The 24,694-nt window shown below is 39.2% G+C and overlaps 1 protein-coding gene across 21 annotated transcripts; it reads right to left on the bottom strand.

Moving 5' to 3' along the window:
- Positions 1 to 80: 80 nt before the first annotated feature.
- LOC103700973 (serine/threonine-protein kinase prpf4B) lies at positions 81 to 24,694 on the bottom strand. Of its 21 annotated transcripts, none has more exons than XR_005513361.1 (17): positions 24,213 to 24,694; positions 22,520 to 23,850; positions 22,227 to 22,405; positions 21,878 to 22,095; positions 21,628 to 21,696; positions 19,871 to 19,943; positions 19,548 to 19,704; positions 19,145 to 19,436; positions 18,776 to 18,890; positions 18,373 to 18,536; positions 17,972 to 18,046; positions 17,420 to 17,834; positions 16,855 to 16,911; positions 16,317 to 16,371; positions 16,152 to 16,179; positions 3,394 to 3,461; positions 1,865 to 2,441 (listed from the first exon to the last, which is right to left on the bottom strand). XR_005513361.1 is itself a non-coding variant. In XM_039130172.1 (12 exons), exons 1-12 carry the CDS (start codon positions 24,606 to 24,608, stop codon positions 17,646 to 17,648), a joined length of 3,258 nt encoding a protein of 1,085 aa, XP_038986100.1. In that variant the 5' UTR covers positions 24,609 to 24,694; the 3' UTR covers positions 17,244 to 17,645. The 21 variants fall into 21 exon arrangements, 1 of the variants encoding a protein (XP_038986100.1); XR_005513367.1 differs by having other exon boundaries at positions 1,865 to 2,416; XR_005513368.1 differs by lacking the exons at positions 1,865 to 2,441; positions 3,394 to 3,461; positions 16,152 to 16,179 and adding exons at positions 81 to 1,252; positions 1,393 to 1,790.

Here is a 24,694-nt window from a genome sequence, read left to right as displayed (position 1 = left end):
AGCCGTAGCTCCTTGAGCTTTGATACATTATTTTTGGAGCTAATTAGCTAATTAACATGGTAACAAAGCTTTCATGAAGATGACAATAAAAACTCTAGATCCACAGATCCATATAGTTAATCAGTAGTGCTAAAAACAAATTTTTCTCTGGTTACCCTCAAGCAGGATCCAACAAATGTAGCAATATAGAAAAAGGGTTCAGATGATCAGAATCCTGTCAACCAATTTAGTTAAGATTCCCATCGCGACTCCTCTCCAACCGGCTGCCGCTTCTTGATGCCTTTGCCCCATCCCCTAGAGCATCAAACAGCATCAAGTAGCAATGCAGTGCCTCCATGAGCCTCCCCAGAAAATCTATACCATGGCTCAAATCTTGCGTGATGATGATGACGAGCTTCAATCGAAGGGCATTTAGAAGCTGAATGGTGCCGAGATTGGAGCCCATAACGTCATAAAGGCAGTGGTGCCCTAAACCCTAAACCCACAGTGATCCATCAAGAGGGGTGAAATCATCAGGGTACTTGAAGGGAGCTTGAGGCCAATGGCAAAATGGGAGATCCAGTAGCCGGTAGTCTCCACGAGATCAAGAGAAGACCCAAGGCAGATGATGCAGATCTTGACGAAGCACAGGGCACGGATGCAAGAAAGGCCAAGTCACTAAAGGACCTGCATGATGTCGACATTGATGACACGGACATAAACACATCAACTTTGAAGAACTTGAAGATGGCCTGGCTGGCGATGAAGTGGGAGAATTTAACTAGGGGGCCAATGGCATGCATGCCTAAGGCTTGAAAGATTCATTGGTTCTGCACAAAGTTCAAGGGATTCAATGACCGAAAGGGAGAAAGCACCAAGCAAGATCTCAGAAAAGTAGGAGGGCGACACAGGACGTCGAAGGAAGGGGGAGTAGAGGAAGTAGCAGCCGGTTGTGGGCCTCTACCAGGTCGTCCATTGCGACCACACCTGCAAAATGGGGCAGCAAACCTAGTTGTTCAAACCACCAACGGTGGGCGAGTCGGACTGGTGCTGCCTCTTGCATGTGTAGTCCTCACAACATGCTAAGCGTTCAGCATCACCAACAATGTCGTAAGAACCATCACTCTCGCCCACCGCTTGGCACGTTGTGATCAACCCCTGCTTGGGTCTCATGGGAGCAGGTGTAATTTCAACCCCTGCTTTACAATGATCCCACCAAGCGCTGAAGAAAACGGCCATCCACCCATCTACCAGGGTTAACCGCAAGAGTTTGCTGCAAATACAATTATATTTATCTGCATCAATTTATTAATAAAAATAAAAAACAGGCGTCATGCAATACATATTGAGGATATATATATATATATATATATATGTTCATTGAAAAACAGACAGGATAATCGAGGCTTGCACCTTTGAACGACCCGCATCAAGAGCGATGCGGCACGGTAGCCCACGTAACGTGGGCCGCTGGCATGCACGTGATCCCTCCCACGCTCCAGCCGGGCACACAGGCAGTGCAGACGATAGCGCACAACACAGAACCAGAAGTACAAAAATCATCACACTAACCGCGGGATACACGTTTGGGACACATGGCGCGGGGGAATAAGTCGATCCCCAGCTTGAACGAGTTACGACGTCTACGGATGTCTCAAACCCCACACCACAATGAGAACTGGAATCAGGAAACCACCAAAAGAATTCAAAGGCTTCCGGTTCGCATCCTCTCGCACAAGGATTTCCGCAAGGAATCCGTTAGTCTGAAAGCCTTTGGCAATAACCGAGACATCCATGTCCATACTCCACCCCTGAAAAAATCTTTGCTCTCTATCGGTTGCAGGGTTAAAATCCAAGAAAGACACTCAAAATGGTTCTAAGAAGCAACATAAACGTCGGCAGCTCCATGCCGCCGAACGGATAACCTACAGTATAAGTTAACCAATCAAACAATCCCATGGCGCTGCGATGCAAAGTAAAACTACACATAAAATTCCCTATAAGTCAAGAAAATACATGACTTTATTTTTTCATATCCACTGCGTGAACTCTTGAGGTGAGACTGCAGCTAAATTCCCTACAACCCATAAAAGAATGCAAATAAATGTAACGTTACTAAAGCCCGAGAGAGATAATATTCTTGTCCTGCAGAACACAGGGAACCCCCCCGATTTTGGGGGAAGAACAGAATAACAAGAACAGGTAACATTACTGCACGAATTGCCAAATAATTTCAACGTGTTCTGGTGCTTAAGGCGGAAAAAGCACGCTCCAGAGGCTTTTTGTTTGGTCATGTATGGCCAAATGCATGCTTTCATGGAGGATGACAGCACAAATACACTCCATTTCTGTATAACCTTAAAAGAAATTTTACCATTCAGACCTGTCAGAGCTCTCAGCTTGAGTGCTCTTTGAGTACACCAAAGTATTGTTTGCCCTGAAGGTATTAGAGCATATAATAACTGCATAAAGCAGAATTAAAAGAGAGATAATAGAGGTTTACAATCAGAGACAAATTTGAAAAGAAGGAATTCCAATCATCATCTCAGCATATCTAAAAATAAACAACTACTATTGAAGATTGGGTAAATTATGTGAACAACAATTCCACAGTTCACCAGATCAGTACGATAAGAAACATAACAAAGAGCCCAGTTGTTTGTTAATTAAGGGCATTTTCTTCGTCTTTGCCACCTACATCATCAACTATAATACAAAAGTTGCTAATTAAGAACATTAGCTATTAATACAAACTTTACTAAATGCCCCAAAAATACTAAGCGCCTTAATGGAACAATTCCACAAGACCGAGCCCAATAGATGGAAAGAAGCTTATTATTCAAAAATATCACCACTAAACATAGGGATTTGATTTTCATATGCTGAATCATGATGATATCGCAAGAAATAACAAAATAACAAAGCTGTATGGTCATTATTGACGTGATTAATCATATTTTTCCATAACCTATTGTCTGTATGAAGGCCAAATCCATTTACAAGTCATGTACTTCATAGAAAAAAAAAATTCCATTCCCCAAAAGCAAGCACCAGAATCTACAACAAGTGCTAAAGATCATCTATGTCATATAAGGTCTTAACTTGTGCATTGTTTACAAACTTTTATAGCAGTATTATGGACAATATCTTCATCATCTACAAAAGAGAAACTAAAAAGTTGTTCCACATTATGTTTTGTTCTAGTGTATAGAGACTCATCATGTGGTTTGAGAAAAGTCAAAATTTAGAAGAAACAATTATTAAACCCCCCACTGGAAGTTAATAAAGAGTTATACTCCACATGCTAGAGTCACTGTAAGAAATTTAAAGGTGAAAGGTTACCTAAAATCATCAATAACATTATCTGCAACACATTTACACTCATATCAGACACCCAAGCATCAAATGATTCACCTAGATGCATACATGCAGAGAACAGAATGTAGCTTGTTGATCTTGCGGCTGATGTCCCCCACCTTGCCCTAATAGCTACTAGGGTGAAATTATTATTATGATGCCATTTTTTCAGTCCACAAACTATACAAGAATTAGAAATGTGGGAATTGGATCTAAGCGCTCAACGGTTGGGAAGAGGACCATAGCTAAACATATTAATGAGATGGAACTGATTTCAAGTGACAATGCTGTTTCCCAGAGACTTGAGGATTAGAGTCTAACGTACTTGTTCATGAATGATCATGTCTGCCATCATTTTGCCTGCGGTGACCATGACTAGACTTGTTATATTGGCTAAGGCTACATGCTTTGCTTATGATTTTTGTCTTTTTCTTGCACAACTTGCATGAAGGACAGCTAACAAATGCTAAACGTAGATGATACTGCAAATGTCCCTCAAGTTGGTCACAAAGACACACTGTTGTAACAGATGCAATCATTAAAAATTGAACTCGTGCTATATGAGACATTATAAGCACCAAGACATCAGATGCTCTCATTCTGCATGCATTTGGACCATTGCATACGACAAATGTAATCAAGAAGGAAAAAATTTGGCAAATTTGTAATGGGAGCGCAGTTTGGCACCCATGAGCAGAATCGGCAAAATGAAACAGAAGGCAATCTGACAATCATTCTTAGCATAGTTTTGTTGCTTCAAATCTGATCAGTTGGTCCTAAACTGCAAGTTCCCCCAAAGATAGTCTAGAAGCCTGGAAGAATTAAAAGAAACTATGGAGGTGAAAACAAACTGAAACAACTTGCCAACCGTCCAGAATTTTCACCTTGGCACATAGTAAAAACCCTTGCTATATTGAGCATCATGGGACAGAACAAAATAAAGAGTGGCTACTCAATCATGCTAGGGCCTCCTTTCCCACCCTTCATACTTGACGTCTGTTCACACTTTAACACTTTAAGGAGCCATATAAATAATTCAATTAGCTGAAACCGTTGTTTATTCCATAAACGTTTGTTCTCATTAGGGATAATTTCACTACAATATATGATAAAACCATGTGTATGAATTACTAGAAAAATGAAAAACCACAAGACGTGTCATTGGGCCAGCCTAAATTTGGGCCAGAATTAAAAATTTCAGGCCCAAGCTTGGCATGGACCAAAACAAGCTCATACCACTCCCAAGCTCCCACCAGGTATAGGTAATTTCAACTTGGGCTACGCCAAATAGGGCCATAATGTAAATCTCCCAGAAATTCAAGCTGAGGCACAGCCTTAAAAATACCAGACTTCTTATCGTCCCCATCATGCTTCACGGCTGAAAATATGAGCCCAGGCCCTTCTCTCTGGTCAAGTCTTAACACCACTTAGGCCAGCCAAGATTATTTTTGACAGCCCTACATAGGAATCTAAGGTGCTATAGAAGCCTTAGAACCAGTCATATAACCTACAGATAATCAATTTTATCTAGGAACTTCATAATTAAAATGGAAAAGAAAAGAAAAACCCAATCACCCAAAAGTTTATCCAAATCTGGTGAAAATACTAGGACAGAACCCTCAAGCACCAAGAAGTCGTGATAATGGCAATTCCCACCAAAACAAGAAAACAAGCGAACCAAACGCTTAATCACCAAGTTGAATCTCAACAATTTTAACAAGCACAATTTCATGATCAAAAACATTTTTGTGGTTAAAAAATTATGATCCAGTTTAGCAGCTAATATATGGTTTCCATTTGGCATGTCTATTTCCACTCAAATAATTCCCATATCACCAAATGTGTTCCAACAATGGATTCTGCTATTTTCCTGATCCCTACATCTTAGGATTTTGAGGATTATCAGTAAAGAGGCCATAGCAAGCAAAAAGATCAGGTAATGGGCTATAAACAAAAGAAGGTGGCCTGCTATCCTGCAAAACTTAGTTCTAAGCATTAAAATCAGGTAAATTTGTGTGTATGTGATTCTGTAAATACCACAAGTAGGGTTGATGGAGGACTGGATTCGTATTGATATTATGGAAAAGAAAGAACTTTAAGTCATTTTGCAGGGTTCTGCCTCTTGCATTCAGATCTAGGCACAGATTAAAAAGATGGAATACGATTGATGGCCAATAAGGTCTTGCTATGGGAGGGTATAGGAGTAAGAACTTAATGTTCAAGAAAAAAGACTTCAGGAAAAAGATCTTGAATGTGGTTTAATCTCTGTAAACACTGTCATGAATACCTTGAAGTTAGATGGCAGTCAACATCAGAAAAAGAAACAACTTTTCAAATGAAATAATATACGGAAAAAGAAGAAAAAGAAAAAGAGAGATGGGAGAAAGAAGAGGGAAGGAAGAATTCTCCATCCTTGCCTCCCTATATTCTAAATGGGCACAATTTAGGTCTGCATTGCAGCAGAAGGAAAGGCATATATAGGAGCAGCATGCTGTCAACAGTGAGCCTTGAGATTCATGAAGAGAAGATGATTGCCACAACAACTATACTTACATCATCTGATGTGCGCAAATCTCAAGGAAAACTATTGATGGCATCTTAGAACAGTCAACCTGCTGGGCAGTGGAGCTGAGCTTCAGTTATTTTAGAAAAGAAAAAAAAAAATGCAAATCTACTTAGTATAAGTAAAGAGGGGCTGGGCTTGATATATCAAGAGCTTGAGTTCTCTCAAGACTGAAGTTGCACTCAAGAGCTTGAGTCCTCTTAAGACTCTTGTTGCATGCAAGGGAAGAAAGAAAAAGTACTATGCAAAATCTGCAACCAAATCTTAGTTCCAATTAATTATAGCAAAAAGAAATAGAATTCCCAATAGTTTATCATTTTAGGTCTTCTCTGACATGCAGATAAGGCCCAACCAAGAACCATTGTTCACTAAAGCCCCAAACTCCTGGATGAATCCGTTTCTCTCCTATCCTTTCACAACCTAAGTAGGATAGAACAATAACAGCTTTATACCCACCTAAAAGACCTGATGCAAACCATGAACAACTTGATCCATACATAGAACAATGAGAAACTACCGAAGTGGCACATAAAATGGACTTTCAGCATGACTTGCACCAATGCATCAGGGTACAAAGTCTCCCTCTCCTGGTGAGTTAAAAATAAAGGTGGCAGCCACATACCCTAGAAAATGGCATACTACTCAAAAAGACTTGATTATTTTGATAATACAACCTATATGACATGGTGTTTCAAATTTTTGAAATGCCAGCAATTAGTGGACGCATGTAAAGAAACACAGGAATTTTGAATTCTGAAATATTACATAAAAAGATTGCATCTGTTGATTTTGCTTCACAAAATACCCATGTCCTTCTTTCCTATTGTTTTATTTATTGCAGTTAGAATCTTTTCTACTATAAATGGTAATTAATAATGCATCTCTCCCTCTCTCTATCTTGCCCCTCTTCATTAGACATTCAATTTCCATATCTAAAATTTTCCTTCACTATCTCTGTTATACACCGAGCTGCAAATGAACCGACATCATGAGCAGCTCGAGCTCGACTCGCTAAGAGCTCATTCGAGCATGCCTCGGCTTGTAAACGAGCCTAGCTCAAGCACATTTCAAAGCTCGGTTCCTTTAAGAAACAAGCCAAGCTCAAGTACATTTCAAAGCTCGGCTCGTTGACGAGCCAAGCCTGAACACCTGTGCTGTTTGAATATAGTGGGAAAGCTCAGCTAAAAACTTAGCTGAGCTGAGCTTGAGCAAGTTATGTTGAGTTCAGCTCAAGTTCGACCCAAGCTCGAGTAGCTTGTTTAGATGCCAAGCCAAGCCCAAGCAACTTGATACTCGGCTCAGCTTGGCTCATTTGCACCCCTACCTATACAATACTTAGGTGCCTTTTTTTGGTACTTAGATTTACATAATACATACCATTTAATAAGATGAATTCCTACTATATATGATGCATTTTTGCCAAAAAATTTACCCTTTACGACAATCATTCATATTTAAAATGTGCTTTACTCTTATCAAGGTCTCTTAGGGAGAGGGGGAAAACCTTATCAAGGTTTCTTCCACACTACAGAGCCTTATTTTTTTAGGAGGGGGCAAAAATAACAAGCTAACGAAGTCTATTCAAGGAGTCAAATTTTATGATTAATACACCCACACACACATACTGAATTTGTGCAATACATTCATGACAGGAGCTTAATAACACATTATTTCTTTTCAAATTAGACATTTAGGTAATAAAAATTGGAGTTTCCATGGATAGACATATGAGAAAAAAAACGACGAAATCGAAGAAAACAGACCGCCCGTAGTCCAACATGATGAAAAAACTTCAACATATGCTGATGTGCATACAAGCAATTGAATGTTTCATAGAAAAGAGCAATGAAGTTAAACAAAAATATAAGCAAATGGTGCATTAAAAGAATAATTCTAACCGCAGCATAGTCATTCTTGATCCTAGATCTGTTTTTTGCCTCCTGTCCACGGTACCACCTGATTCTTATACAAAACATAGCATCTGCCCAAACCGCCGCCGCCGCCGCCGCCCACACAAAAGGCACTCCACTCTTTCTTTATGCAGACTAATCTTTGGGAAGTTTTTAATATGTAACCTAATATTTGAATAATTTCTAATCTAATCTAACCATAGTTAGAATTGATGTACTATTATAGAAAGGTGATGAGAACTTTATTTTGTTTGGTAAGGGAAGAGACTTACTTTACTACTGGAGAAAGAAAAGGTATAAATTCCAAAGATTCTTCACTATTTGTTCATTATTTACCGCTGGTAAGACCTCTGCGCTCTTCCTTGTTAGCAGCCATGTTCCTTTCTCTTCCTCGATCACCCATCTTAATTACTGCACACCATCCCCTAATCTCTAAACTCTACATCTCTCACCTTTCTATTTAAAGAAATTTAAGAGAGTCCTAGTTGCAAAAGAAGTGGATGTAAGCACAACACTCAGGTGGCGTTTGGTGACCCAGATGGGATCACCGAAGTGATCTTAGATCACTGGTGATCCTTATCCCCAGGTAATCTAATCTTCGATGATTTATGATCACTACATTTGGTATACTATGTTCCAGTGATTAAAGATTTCTAGTTATCCACAAGTAATCTGTTTGGTATTCCATGAATATCCAAGATCACTCACCATATAATACCAAAATTATCCTTGATATATTCCACAAAAATATATTTATTAGTTCTATAAATTATTAATCCTATAAAGATATATTAATTGTTATTATAGAATTAATATATTTATTCATATTTATAATATATTATTTTTAATGCTAATAATTATTTTATTTAAAAAATAAGGCAAATAGAAGTAATATATTAAATACTTTCATTATATAAATATAAAGTACAATGATGTATTTCTACTATAATTAAAATTATCGTTGAATAGTAATATGACAATAATATGATTAATAATATATTATAATATAATATATAATATGAATATACTATAATATTATATATAATATTGATATAATATATTAACAGTATATTGATATACCCATTTTTTTGCTGGACTTGGGGGCATTTTTGTTCTCAACTTTCAGCCTAAGACAGGCATCCCATCACTAGGTTGGACGATGATTTAAGGAATGAGGGTAAATTGGGATCACTACCATGTAGGATCACCATGGAGCAACCAAATGATGTGAACTCATCACCCCCCATCTACATCACCCTTGATCTTGCGATGATCACCACATGCCAAACACCCCCTCAGGTTGGTTATTTAGCACTTGGATTAATCTCATTATTGAGAGGACCGCATAATTGAACAGGAACCAAAAGGCGGGGACACAATCATGAACTCTCAAAGATTTTTCACGTCTTACGGAGGCCCTGCCCCTCCCCCCCCCCCCCCCCACCCACAAAAGCCCCCTTGGCTCCACCCATGCACCCACATAAGTTTTATATGAAAGTATTTAAAATAATTGTAATTGTTAATTTCATTTTAATTGCTGAAACATTAACTAGAAGTACAGATTTGTTGGATAAGAAAAGGGAGGCGAACCCCTTTCCCCATTCTATAAACGTTCACAAGAAATGCCCGCAGCACCTGTCAGTGCTTGATACAGCAGCTTAGGTGGGAAGTTGGACACCCAGTCTACTCTCATTAATGGTGATGGCTATTTAGCCAGTCAAATACCTGATTACCCTGCCCATAGCTATGAGATAACTGAAACTAAGCTATGCCCAACTTGGGGTCCAGACTCCAGAGGTCCCTCAAACATGGATGATCATGTAGAGTCACCCTCCAACCACACAATCCATGCTTGAACAGTAAGACCACCAGCCCAATACTTCCCATGCAGCTGGAAGCTCAGCCAGAGGAACAGTGTAATCATCCAGACATATAACCCCAGTTCAATGATCAGCCCATGATGATCTTGCATGACATAACCGGTCCCACTGCCCCTGGCTTCTTTAAAAGCTGGCCCTCACCCAGCCTAGATGAGGAGGTACCTATTAACAAGTAGGAAAATAGGATGCTAGGTGGTCATAAAGTTTTTGTACTTTAATTGATTTATACCATAACTGGATAATGGTCTTTTTAACAAGCCGGCCTTGCATTGTACATGCCCATATGCTGGTGCATATCAATGTTCAATAACGATTACATGGCTTCAGGTCATACATCTAATATAATAATGTGTATTCATACTCCAAGTTTCGGCAATGATCACGAAGAAGAGACAAGTTTATACAAAAAAAGAGTTCGTTAAAGAGGTGCACTTTTATGTCCAAAGAACGAAGCAAGCACATGAAAGATTCGTATATTGCTGTCATTACTGATTAGCAGAACTCGGATCTAGGCAACCACAATTCACAACAGGTAACAGTGGTTAGTCAAGCCTGAAATTTCAGGAGCCTCGACAGAATAATTTTCACTATAGTAACATCTACCAAATATCTTGCTCGCAACATGGGCTGAAAGGTTGCGCAGAAAGCGGAGAGACAGTCAATGTCAGCTTCACTGAGACATGATCTCACATTTTTTAGCGAACCAGTAATTTTATTCATTTATGGAAAAAATATGTAATCATGATACAGCAATTTTTCCCCGGGATGTAAAGCAAAAAAGTGGTTCTTGACAATAAACTTAATGCATTAATTTAAAAGAACTTACACATGTCCTGTGCTCAAAAAAACATTACCAATATTGATCACAAGCACAAATCAGTTTGCATCAGTATAGGTTTCCAAATTTTTCAAGTGAGTGAAGATGTGAACAAGTTTTATTTCTGCATACGCTCATTTGCATCAGTAAGCAATGCCACGGAAAGTAAAAAAGGTTTTATCACAATTCTGTATATTGTTTAATTGAGTGAAGGTGGTAGGCATCTCTAGCACTATATTGTCTTGCATATTCAGTGACAAAAGTAAAAAAGGTTTTATCACAATTCTGTATATTGTTTAATTGAGTGAAGGTGGTAGGCATCTCTAGCACTATGTTGTCTTGCATATTCAGTGACAAAATCAGGTATAAGCTATAATAGTGGTCCTATCCTCTGCAACATTAACATTTTTCCGTCAGCAATATATTGATCTAGCTATCTAACTTGCACTGCAACTTAAATACATTGCACATCTTCGTGTCCCTCCAACAAATATTGCTACTCCACTTTAATATCCCATTTCAGCTGAACTTTCCTGCCTTAGTGCTGCAACAATACAACCATCCTGATCAAAACCTTAGTAATCAATCTACTAATGCAGAAACATTAGCACTAAAAAGTGATATCATTTTCAACACCCATAGCAATTTTGGCTGCTCTCATGTGGTCAATAAGCCACTGAATCCCTGATATCATTTCGGCCCTCACATAGATCTCAAAAGAGGCATTGAACAAGAGATTTCGTAAAAGATGAATTATATTGGAGCATGGATTCAAGAAGGCTTAAGAAGAAGCCAACTGAGGTAATGCTCACAAGGCCAAAGGCACATTCTAAAATTTGGAAAAATGTTTCAGCATGTTTTATAATGTTTAAGAATTCCTAACTTATCAGAACCGAAAAAAAGAAACAAAACAAAAAAAAACCCAACATCAGAGTTACTGTTTTCATAGTAGTCCTGTACCATTGGGTAGCCTTCTAGTTAGCTCAAAGCAAAATCTTCTTTCAATAAGTCAACCTAAAAGGAACCCATTTTTATTGTAAAACTTGAAAAGATTATTTTAGGCAGTGTTTTGAACCTATTGACCCAGCCCTGTGTTTTGAACCCATTGACCCAGCCCTGTGTTTTCAACCCGTTAACCCAGCCCAACCCAATGCCGGTCGGGTTACAAGTCAAGGTTCAACCAGAAGTGAACTCAGAGTCAATCGCTATTGCCCATTTTCTTTCACCCGATTCCCCTATTGATAACATCTTTTTTTCCCTCATTGAAGCTCCTATCATACCACCATTTATGATCTCTTAGCAACCACCAATGATAACTGCCCTCCAATGGCCACCAACAAGATCTGCAACAAAAAGGGGCTTCAAGCTTCCATAGAGACAGAGAGGATGGTTCTTAAAAAGCAAAGGAGAAATCCTAATGTTTCCTGAATTAGGAGCTAAATTTGGAGTTTTCTCCTTTTGCCTGAAGGAGACAAGGGAGCTCAAAGTGGAAGAGAGGCTACAGCGTGGTCTCATAGAAGCGGTGGTTTATGGTGGGATCTAGTGGGAGGAAGATCAAGGTGATTCATAATAGGCAACTAAGTGTTCACCACCAAGTTAACATCAACATTGAATCCCATGTTGTCAAAGCCATCTTTCTGATTGAGAATGTTGTCCCGCTCTATGTTTCAATAACTGCTCCATCAACCAAAACGGAGGTAAGGAATCAAGAGTTAAGAAAGAAGACATGGAGCAAGGTCGCTTCTCTCTTCGTGGCCCAATGCTTAACAAGAATGATTCTGACTGAACAGTTCCAATAACAAAATACAGGTCCACATCTGGCCCACTAAACTTTCCTATCAAGCGACGGATTTAATGGATCGACAGCCAAAATTCAAAAGAAAGAAGCAAAAAGAAGAGAGAATAAAAAGCTCTTGCTAGCCAAAAGCAATGTAAAAGAAAGTTAAGAAACCCAAAACCCCCTAAAGTTCATCTTTTGTCTTTTCATGTATTAACTGATTAAATATCAAGCTATTTCCGACGTGATAGTGCATAACCTACATAAAATTTCCAGCATCTTTAATCATTTTATATCTTACATAAAAGGGAAAAAGTAGACCTTCTGTCTTGAAATCTGATTATTTTGATTACAATGCTAAATGTTAAATATTTTTTAAATTGTTAATGAGAAGCACCAATTGAGGCTGACATTAACCTAAATGCTTCTAAAGATCAGAGTCCAGCAAGAAAACATTCTAGTTTCAAGTAAAGCCAATGCGGCAATTTTGAAAAGTTCAGCTGAAATTAAATTTTAGAGGCCAAATTATGGATACGTACCTCTTTACTTATTTTTGGGCATCTATTTGTTTCTCTGATGTCAGAAAGTATTTTCTTTAGTTTAAACATAAGACCTATAACATTTGGAATAGTTTGGAAGAATTGCAACATTAGTTTTAAGAAATATAGATGAAGCTAACTTTTTAAACACAAGCAGGGCTATCAGAGAACTCACATCTCATAGAATGTCGCACATTAATTGCCGTCAAACATTATTTTTGCATTTTATTTTGGAAAAATATCTTTTACCCGTTTCTATTGTTCTGTAAAACAAGCCATTGCCTGTATTAGGACAAGTCAGGCCTAGGGCTCCTCGTCTGAGTCTAGGTGGCCCATGACTAGAAAGTTGCCAGGACATGCATCCCTTTTTAAGCCTGGCACGCGCACCAGGTGACCTAGTGCTGGTTCATGTTGGGGTTCAAGTTAAATGGGTCAGGGACCATAAGCCTGATGCCTAAGAAACACCCAACTCCCATCCAAAGCCCCAAAATTTTGTTGAATGAGCTCTAGACTCCTATCACAGCAAGAAGGCGACAAGGGAGTGATGGTTCGATGGCGGGGAACAGCAATCAATGGCGGCGTTTGATGCCAGCAGTTACAATGGTGATTTTCAGTAGTTGCTGTTTTTTTCTTTTCCCCTTTCCTCCTCCCCAAAATCTCCTTATTCATTAATGCCCTTGACATGGTAGTCCATGGAAGCATTTGGTAGTCTTGGTGCCAGCAGTTACAATGGCTACTGATGGGGTAAGGTTGCTGCCAGCAAGAGCCATTATGTTTAATGAGGCTCTTGCTATTGCGAACAGTAGTGGATGCAACTGATGTTGGAGCAGAATTAGATAGTAAGAGCTAAAGCTGCTTGTGGCGATGATCCAAAATAAGAAGCAAAAACCTCCCATCACCAGGAGTTCTGAAGTCCCTGAGGACATTTCCTCCAATAAGATTTTTTTCATTTTTGATTAAATGTGTGCACTGCTTTTATTCTAGATGCCCACCTAGCACTTAGCCACTGGGCAGCCCCTTGATCACCCCTCTCCTGCCTAAAATCTTTCCAAACAATGATTGTTTTAGCGCAAAACCACTAAAGGAATAAATCGGAAGGTCGCAAAACAAATATAATATGCGTTGAAACATGCCTAGCTTATTGTCCTTGTCCTTTTATTTGTAATGTTTGCCCTCACTATAGTTGATATTTTTCTCAATTTCTACAATTTTCAGCCGAAACAGCCAAATTGCATCCAGACCCAATGAAACCAATAAAATTACTAATAACAACTAGACGAGACATAAACCGGAACAAAAATCAGACTATGGCTAAAGTTCAAATGAAGGAACGAATATTAGAGCTTAGGTGTTAAACACCAGAGTAGGTGAAGTGCTGAACCATACAAGGTTTGGTAAGTAGGTATCTTTTAGTGAAGAATGATTTGATAACTACAAGATAACCATGGAGCTTGTTTAAAAAACAAGCCCCCTCGACTGCTTTCTTGCCTTCAGTATTTGGACAATTGTTCTAGCCATACCGATAGCAGAAATAAGGGAATATAAGCATATATGGCAAAAGGAAGGACGATAATCGAAGTTTTATGGAATAAAAAACTCAGCTCAGATGGCTTGATAAAAAATATAAATAAAATAAAATAGAAGAGGAAGAATCGAGAAACTCAACCACGATTAAGCCACAACCAAACCATGATCAACCATGACGCTTAGGAGCAATTCCAATGCATCAAAGAAAATGCAACTAAGGGGTGTATATGGAAGAACTGAAAACAAGAAAAAAGAAATTGAAAAGGCAAATTTAGTCTTCAGATAACCGACCAGCAATTGCTAAAATGGTAAAAATCAACCAAATCGCAGTTTCAGAATTTGAAAAGGAAGCAATTGGGTTCTCTTTCAACGAATTTCGAAATGGCAAAGGCATAGTTACACGGAAAAAAAATGCATACCTAAAGTCTAGGCTTATTAGGTATTAAAGATCATGACTCGTTTTTGTTCATTATATCAATGTTCCCACAGTAGATGGGCTGCAGTTATATTTTGATCTATCCAATTAAATCTATGCAACCGAAAAGCAACAACTTCTAAAAAGCAATGTCCGAAGAGTTTTTGGATTTTTCAGCTCCATTCATGAAATAATTTGCAAAAACACAAATTCCATTTTATGCGAAAAACAGTTTGTCCAACCCTTAAAAGTGAGAGATACATGCATCAATAATGATTTATACAAAGAGAAAATCTGATGAAACAGTGGAAGCTACTAATCACAAATATGACTGACCTAGAATAAGGGGAAGGGGCTACATGACAACAAGAAAGAGGGAGTTGATATAAGCAGGGAAAATGTAGCATCACTTAAAGTGAATTGATAAATGAGGAATTTATGAGAATATGGCTGGAGCGTATTGAAAAGTAGTGTCAAAGATCTTTGAAGGTCTTGGCACAAGAAAAGTTATAACGGCAGTCAAACTCCAAGTCCTAAAAATAAACAAAAATATAGAAATTAATTCGCAATTAAATCCCCATCTTTAATTGCATTGGCTTTTGTTTGGATTTTAAACTCCCTAAACCTTCCTCAATGTTCTCTTATCCAAATCTATTCCTTCATTTCTTTGTAGAGAGAGAGAGAGAGGGAGGGAAGGAAGGAGACCCACCTGCACTACAATTATCCAAGCTCAAATATGTGTGAATGCACCACCCAGAACTGAACCCCAAACCTCTGGTTACCAAGCAGAGGGGTGTGACCACTGACGCAAGACTCGGTCTAAATTCCACCAAAGTTTAATCCACATCCACCTTAGCATAACATTTAAAAATTCAAACGGACCTAGTTTGAGTTAGCTTGAAAACATTAAACTAAATCTTTAAGGTCCAAGTTGATTAAAACTAGCCAAATCCCTTTTTAATAAAAAACCTTTCTAAAGATCAAGCCCAGAAACCGTCAAAACAACCCCAAAAAATAGAATGAATGAATCTTATTTCGCACTTGAAACACCCAAAACAACTTCAGAATGAGTCAGAATCACTCACAATCCAAAACATGTTGACCAGAATTATGAAACATGTTCTAAACTGTCACTGGAAGCAGACATACCAAATGATGAAACTAAAGAACCACTGATTTTTATCAAATCAAAGAGCAAGTAAAACTTCAACCATCCTCAATCCCTCAACCCAAAAAACAATACAAGCACACAATGCAAAGAGGTTTCCATATCTACAGCATAACCAGTCAAAAGAATATAATAAAATTAAAGTTGTTTCTTTTCCCACATTCTGACAGAAATTGCTCAAAGCATAGTGAGAATTAATAAGAAAAAAGGGAAACTTACTGAGTCTCCAAAAAATTAGCAACTACACCTAAAAAAAATTGCCACGTTAGTAAGGCTCATACTGGAAAGGAGTTCAGCTCATTGATGATAATCAACCTTAAAATTTGAAAATAATTACTAACAAATCAGAATAACTAGAAGAAATCCAAGCGCTGGAAGATTTACCATGAAAACTTTTCACAGCACCGGCCCTGCATCCAGCAGTCTCCTATGCAAAGGCCTCCAGAACACCAAAGCAAAGATCAGTTTTGACAGACTTTTGTCAAGGATATGCACAGAAAAAAAGAAAAGAGCAGACATTTACTACTATCATAAAGCAGAGTAACTGATTGGATGATCCATATACCTTATTAGTATGTCAAATTATTAAAATTCATGAGAATAAAAGATAACTTATAACATAATTTGACATTCCAAAAGAACTTATAGGCTTGCAACTCTGAAAAGGGAAGAAAAAGAACAAGGAGAACGGCATAGCGCACATGAAATCCTACACAACACATTGATACCTAAAGAGGTTCCAGAGAAATGGAAATTTTGGTCAAGTAAATAAAGATATATAGGATTACTCAATATGATATGCTACACCCTTCCTATTGTCCAATTAAATTTCAAGACTAGTATAAAGAGAGTCTTATAGTCACAAAACGTCAGTTTCAAGGTTTCAAACACATTAAGATTCCCAGCAATCAAACAAGGGTACCTTCTTTTGGTTGCCCATATTAAACATTGTTGCTAGCCTCATAGCCTGGCAGAAACCCTGAATGAAAGACAGAATTAGACTCTCCAAGGACCAAACAATTTTGATAAATGAAATAACTATGCAAATAATAACAAATGATTGATGATAAGAATAAGCATGATAATTCCAAGATTAAGATGCCAAAATGTGCAAACCAATCAGCCCAGTTACATTTACAACTGGGTTAACAACATTATGTCTGATATAAGGAAATAACATACAAATTCCAAAAGCCAAGTGACAAACTTATAAAGTAGCATAAAACTTAGTATCCAAAACATGGAAAAGGTCTAGGTGCAGCCACCATTTCCAAAGGTCACAAGAAGAAATATTTTCATCCTCACAAGAACTTCAATCACTAAAAATAGAAAGCATTTCTAATTCTCAGTTTTGCTGAATAGCTCAATTTGAAGTTCAAGTAACTGATAGAGGAAAGGAACAAGTAATTTTTTAATAGATGTTCAGAAACACATGATCATAAGTATGAATTACAAGAGATGAAAACGCCTTTGACAAGTTGTCTTACAAGAAACAGAACACATCCCACTGATAAGAACTGCCATGCAGGAAGGTCTTTTTTTTTCAACCAGCATCTCTTCCATGCTTCATCCACGCACTCCAAACTTAGAGCTCCCATGCAGCAGGGAAAAGACATAAATGCCGAAAAATTAGATGACTAAATAGAAAGTTAGATCACAGGGAAGGGGCATGCTCAACAGCATATTTGCAGTCAGAAAAATCAGCATCTTAGTTCACTTGCCCGTGGTAAATGGATGACTCAATGCTTGCGATACCGTCAACCTCTTTTCTGGATCCAAGACAAATATTCTTTCTAGAAGATCTTTAAAATTCAATAACATTTTGGGATCCTCCCCAGGAGAGCTTGATATGAAGGCACCAATGTCCTTTGGCTTGATATTGAGAACCAGTCTATTAACAGTCTGTAGGAAAGAAAACGAAACACAAAAAAAGGGTGAGCACTTGTAAATTTTGGATCGCACTGCTTTTTTAATTGGACAATACCTAAACGTAACACCACACTGTGACTTTAAGAAGATCTGAATAGAAGAGTAGTAACCTTCTTTGTAACTGGATCCTCCTCTGTAGCATGAAAACTCAAATCCTGATCAAAATGGTGATCAGCAAAGGCACCCTGTATCAAGTTAACATATCAGCACACACAATCAATAGCACAACTAAAAGAGTAAAGACCATTTATATAGTTCAATGTTACGAAGCCACTAAAAGGTTTTCTAGATCAAAAATAAAATAATTATAAAACATTATGACTTCAAGTTGCAATGCATGAAATAAGTCACAATATGCAATAGTGTGCAACAACTAAATTTGCACTAAAAAAATGAGGAATTTCTGAGCATTTAAACCCAAGGTCTCCACGAGGTGCTCAATTATACAAGATGGAAACAACCTCTCCTATTAAAAGGGTAAACATCATGGGAACTGTCCTCAAAACCTCACCTTTCGGAGCATCTTCTTTGGGAAAGAACCCTTTAACTCCATGTGGAGTCGAAGCATGTCATTGTTTGATGGACCAGGAAAAAGGACTTTCCCTGTATAAAGCTCATATAAACAGCAACCAACGGACCAAATGTCTATCGGATGATCATATGGCAATCCAAGAACTGCAAAAGAAAATTCAAGCCATCACAGGACATATAGTCAGTCTAACTAACCAAAAGCATATCCGTGGTAACAGAAAAAAAAAACAAAACAAAAACATGCACACTGCACATATGCATGGCTACAATATAACAGACAGGCACATGAACATGTACCAGAACATGCAATACAATAAAACCATAGCTAATGAAAGACCCAAAAGAAAATGCCAAGCATGAAGAGTGTAAAATGAGGTACTCACTTATTTCTGGGGCACGGTAGAAGCGGCTAACCAGGTATGGTGTTATTTCATTCTTACCAGCAAACATAGCATTGCCAAAATCACAGAGCTTTAGCACATTTTTAGCCTCATTCACCTACACATAACCATATCACAAGAGCAAAGAGTATATGTTAAGACAACAAGTATTATTTAGTCAAGACAATCCAAACAGAAATTGGCACCATTTAGTCAAGACAACCCAAACAGAAATTGGTATGATTTCAAAACAAACATGGTGTTCACATAGCATATGCACATATTAATGAGAAAAAAGAAACATGCTTCTCGATATGTGAGTGGTGCACCATATAAAACTGCAAAATTATGACACAGGATGAGAAGATGTACCAGCATGTTATCCGGCTTTATATCACAGTGCAGAACGCCACAGTTTTTTAGATGTTTCAGCGCAATGAAAAGCTGCTTAGCATATGCCCTGACAGCAGTCAGCTTAAGACCAATATTACGCCCAAATTTCTTCAGAACCTCACGTAGGTTCATATGAAGAGATTCAAAAACTAAACAAAGATGATTCCGATACTTGAAACTTGAAAGAAACCTAACGCAGTGGCGTTTGTCCTCAGGATCTGCACCTGCCAATTTCTTCAGTATGACTAATTCCCCTTGACCTGCCTTGTACCTTACATATTTACATCATAAGACAACATTCCAATGATATAAAGAGTAAGTATCGTGATGAGCAGAACTAAAACTACCTGATTCAAAATTAAGCATTTTGATGTCTACTCACATGGTATCATTGTTGCGTATGATTTTTATGGCTACTTCTTCAGGATCACCTTTCCCAGCTTTAAGATCCTTCACACGAACGACAGTTGAAAAAACACCTTTTCCATGAGCTGCAATAATTTCATAACGACCATCAAGCACTTCACCAAACCTGTAACCTGCATGAAAAGAAATTAAAAAAAAAAAAAACGCAAACTTCCAATGTAATAAAGCCCGACATGTAAAACATGTGTACCTAAAATGTGATATTCATTAAAAGAAGCACGAAACATTAAACAAAATATGATTTCTCAATGTAAATATGAGTAACATATCAAAACTTACTATAGTATCCCTCTGCATCATCCCAATTGTCATGAAGACCATTTCTATCAATTTGAAGGTCATCTCCTTTGCCCTACATGAGATATACATAATATAATCAACAATAGCGGTACAGCTTAGCAATATCACCTATCACATTCAATCTGTGGTAATCAAAGAAATTAAGAAATTCCATGATATTGGATATGTGAAACAGAATTAAAAGCATCAACATTCCAAATCACAAGCTAAAACATGTTAGAAGGGAAGAATTAAGAACGAGTATCAGGGGTTGACAAACCAGCCAGTTCACGACATACCGAACCAGACCGGTCGGTTACAGGCACGATTCACTAGTTTGAAACGAGATATAAAGCCAACCAGTCAAAACGATCTTCACATGGCTACCTCTACTTTGAAACCCTCGACCAAAGGCTCTATTTGCTAGTTCACCCTGTTTGCCCTATTCGAAGGCCAGAGAAATGTAAGGCCCGAACTCTCTGGCCTTCATCCCCTTCAAAACCCGACAGCAATTGGAGGAAAGTTTCTCTCTCTCCCTCCCCCTTTCTTTCTCTCTCGGTCTTTGTCACCAGCCTCCATCCCCCTTCAAAGCTCCTCCAAGGCCTTAGCCCCTCTCTCTCTCTCTCTTTCCCTCTCTCTCCTCCCGTTCTCTCTCTCTCTTTCTCCCTCTCCTTCTCCCTCTCCCTTCCTAGAGAAATAATTAAATATATTTGATCTCAAGTTTAATGTTTTCGACCAACCAGGTTGTCATATGAATTGAGATTCAATTTACAAGCAGCTTTTGTTCAATTATTAACAATTATGGCTGGAAATGGGTCTGCCCTATCGGGACAGGCCATCTAAGGGTTGGGCCATGGGCTACGCCCAAGGCAATTCAATTCGGGCTTGGACCTCAAAGTAAGGCCTGAAGATATTTCAGGCCAGGCTCATGTTGATCCTTAGCCCAGCCTAGACCACACCCAAAAACCAAGCCTGGATTCACGCCTGAAATCAGCCTCAAACAAGGCCTAAACCTAGCATGAGGCCCAATCCAACCCTATATCCAACGGCTTCTCTCTAGGGATGATAGCAACCTGCTTCTTTTGGTTGCAAACCTGGAGGCGATTCCTCAAAGAGAGGGAAGCAATTCAAATCAACAATTTGGCGTAAGCAAGGGTGAGGTTTGAGGAGCCACAAAGGGTTTTTTTTTTTTTTTTTTTTTTTGGGGGGGGGGGGGGGCATTTACGGTGAGAGCAGATGGCCAAAAGGAAGGTGGACGACAAAATTGCTGCTGCCATTTACGAATAGGAGGAGAAGAGAGGCGGGTGGTGGCAATGAGTAAGGGAGGGGCAAGGAGGAGCGCAAGGAAGCAGAGGAAGGCAAGGACAAGGAGAACCAAAGTGGCGACTTCGGAGGCGAAGGTGGTGGGCACCACCGGGATTAAGCAGCGTTCATGGTCACGCTGCTGGTGGGGAGCCATCGACAATTGCGACAGGGGCCCCCCTCTCTCTCTCTCTCTCTCTCTCTCTCTCTCTCTCTCTCTCTCTCTCTCTTCACAGCCTCGTGGCAGAGAGGAGGAAGTCAGCAACAGCAATTAGGTTATCAGCCCAATTGGGTTTTGGACAGGCCCGGTATAGGGGGCATGCTTAGGCTCCAACTCGATTCCAGCCCTATTAACAATGGAGCAAAAAATCAAGGGTAGAAATAAAGGATTGCAACAGACAAGTACTGCAACTAGATTGACAATAAAGGGTAAAAATATATGCATAATATGTTACCGATTTACGAACTCCAGCAGGTGATTCTCCAAAGATATCATCACAAAACATATCAGTTGATCTCTCACTCTGGGGTAAAAAATGTTCAGAACAAAACAATGAGCATCTTTTACTCAATTCTGAGTAAAGTAAATAAAAAAGGAATGAGAGAAAACATTAAGCAAGTACTTAACAAGCATCAGAACTTGCTCTGAATAAACGGACTCAGATGTATTAAGATTGAAGATATATCACAGATTGGGTAACAAACCTTGGGAGTACCCTCCCCAAGCCCCCTAGCACCAGTTGTTTTCTCGTCAATGGATTGTCCATTTTGCACAGGTGATTTGCCCACAATAAATGATGGATCAGCAACATACATGTCCAAAGTATCATGCCTAGTTTCAAGCTCTTCATTTGGGGCTTGTTTATCAGCTCTAGTAAATTTTACCTCCTGCAGCTTGTCCTTATCTGTAGATGCATTTTCCTCTGATCCACAGACATATTAATAAGGATATATGAGATTAATTTGATTTATAGGGAAAACAAAGATCAATATTGGAACAGAATTTATATCCACTAGAAATGTAATATAACAATTTGATGGCAAAGAAACTTACCTTTCTCATTATCATTAGATGAGGATTCCACATGTTGCTTCAGTTGTTGCTGTTTGTACTTTTCTAGGATAGCTTGTCTCCTTTTTCTACTTTCCTCCTTGATTTTGTCAACATCTTCCTCATCCTGTTTTGCAAGCTGTTGTTCAACTCTCTCTTTATAGTCTTCTTCATCTTCCTCCCTACAATTAAAAACAATTGTATGAACATGTCAAATGAAGCATGATAATATCAATAAATAAAAATAAGGTATTGCATTTAATTTCATTGACAAATATAAGATCTAACAAATGTACCTGATAGATTCCACTTTTTCTTCTTTGGGATTGTGTCTATTATACCTACTTTCCTTGGCGGCGTCCTTAGATCTTGTTTTCTCCTTGCAATGTTCCACTTCATCATATTTTGAATGCCTAGAATACCTATGCCTGTCTTGACCGGTAACCTTATCCCTTTCCATCAGTCCATTTTCTCTTTCTGTATGCATATGTATGTCCCTATCGCTAACCTGATTCCTATTCCTATGTTCACCATCTCTGTCCCTTTTGCGCTCACTGTCGATATCCCTTACCTTCTCCCTCTCTCTATACCTCTCCCAACTCATGTCCCGCAGGTTCTCGCTACCTCTTTCTTTACTACTACTGTATCTTTTTCTTTCCCTCTCTCTGCCCCTACTTAGATGCCTGTACTCCCGCCTGTCATGTCTGCTATAGCTACTGCTCCTCTCAATTTCTCTACGAGCATCCTTATCCACCTCCTTACTACCTCTGTCTCTAAGACTGTTGCTGTACCTTTCTTTATCCCTATCTCTTTCCCAATTGCCATGCCTATCCTCCCGGTCATCATATCTGCAATAACTATTACTACTCTCTCGTTCCCTGTGCACCCCTCTTTCACTTGTTCTACTTCTGGTTGCATATTTGTCCAACTCATTCCTAACATTACCTTGCAACTCAAACTGGCCAGATTGAGCACCACCATCTGCATAATAATCTGAACCCCTTTCATATGATCTCTCCCTCATATGGTCACGGGACCTTGACCGATCCCTATGATCAGCTTCAGCAATGCGCCTGCTGTAAGATGGAGATCGTCTGGTGTCTTTGTATCTCTCCCGCAAATTCTTGGGTGGTATAGATCTATCCTTCTTATCTGATACTTTACTGTCAGCATACCCTAGATCCATGTGCTGCCTCGATTCAAGCCTCTCCAAGTTATGCTCAGAATCTTTGATATCACAATTATCCTTTTTCCTGTGCTTTGCTGCATGCAAACTTTCTCCAGACACAGGAGACCTTGATCTTGACCAACTTTTTCTATCATGTGTAGTGATAGTCTTGCGCTTCTTTTCCTTCTCAGCTCCTTTCCGAGGTGAATTTGATCGTCGTTGTCTTGCTTCACCAACAGTGGCTCCTTCATTCTCCCCATCACTCGCTGATATATTACCAGTCTCCCAAACACGTGTTTCTCTGTTTGCCTCGTATCCCTTCACTTGATCTTCATCCTTACCACTGAAGTTCTCGAAAAGATGAGTGTCCAACATGCATTCATCTGTCCATGTATTCTGATTAGAATTAAGCACCTTTAAACTATCGCCGGACAAAGCATCCTTCTCCCCAGAAGCTGCCTGTGATTAACCCAAAAACTAACTGGTAAATCGTGTGCTTTCGAAAAACCATCAAGAAGGATTAAGGTCATCAATAAATACTTATCAAGCCTACCAAAATTCGGAAAGAAACGAAAAATAAGAGAGATTCTTTATTTTGGGATAAAAAAGAACCTTTCAACTATGGACTTCAGCAGCCGATCTTCTTACTTGATATACAGGTCATGTTATGCCTCTTTCTTTATTCTTGATGTAATTTCTACTAATTCTATGAAATTCTACGGAATACTGAGATAAATCCTTATCAAGAAGACAATTTGATAACAAGAAAGGGAAGCAATCGAACACGCAATTTAAAAGAATCAAGAGATCTCGAAACAGACCCGTTTGGAATAAGCATCGGCACCGTCCACCTTGATCTCGCCCGATTCAACATCAGAACCCCCTCCCACCTCCAAGCTGACGCCTTTCTCTCCATTGATCCCTCCACCTCCCTCTTCTTCTTCAAGAATCTCCCCCTCCTCCCGGTCGTCATCACCAGGCTCAGGCACGGCAGAGGATTCCGCATCCGCATCCGCATCCGCCACGGTAAGGGCGGTTTCCTTATCGTCCCTCTCCCGGCTGTGCTCGCTGTGATGGCGGTGGCGGCGGTGGCGGTGGTGACGGTGGTGGTGACGGTGGTGCTTCCGGCGCGTCGACAACTCCTCCGGTCCTTGCCCGTCCGCCGACCTCCGGTGCTTGCCGGCGGAAGAAGGAGACGATGGCTCGTCGCTGGCCATGGGGATGAATGATGTGGAGGTTAGGGTTAGGACTTCGAACGCGAAGAGAGAGAGGAATTTTATGGGAGAAGAGCTGTTATGAAACC

The sequence above is a fragment of the Phoenix dactylifera genome, chromosome 9 (assembly GCF_009389715.1).
Source record: "Phoenix dactylifera cultivar Barhee BC4 chromosome 9, palm_55x_up_171113_PBpolish2nd_filt_p, whole genome shotgun sequence".
NCBI lineage: Eukaryota > Viridiplantae > Streptophyta > Magnoliopsida > Arecales > Arecaceae > Phoenix > Phoenix dactylifera.
The sequence above is the reverse complement of the archived record's forward strand: the minus strand, read 5'-3'. Positions and strand labels throughout refer to the sequence as shown.

Coding starts and splice junctions, on each gene's coding strand:
- LOC103700973 (XM_039130172.1), bottom strand. CDS start 24,608: ATGGCCAGCGACGAGCCATCGTCTCCTTCTTCCGCCGGCAAGCACCGG. Junction 22,406..22,519: donor GAAAAAGTGGAATCTATCAG/GTACATTTGTTA, acceptor TTTTAATTGTAG/GGAGGAAGATGAAGAAGACT. Junction 18,047..18,372: donor CAAAGAAGATGCTCCGAAAG/GTGAGGTTTTGA, acceptor AACTTGATACAG/GGTGCCTTTGCTGATCACCA.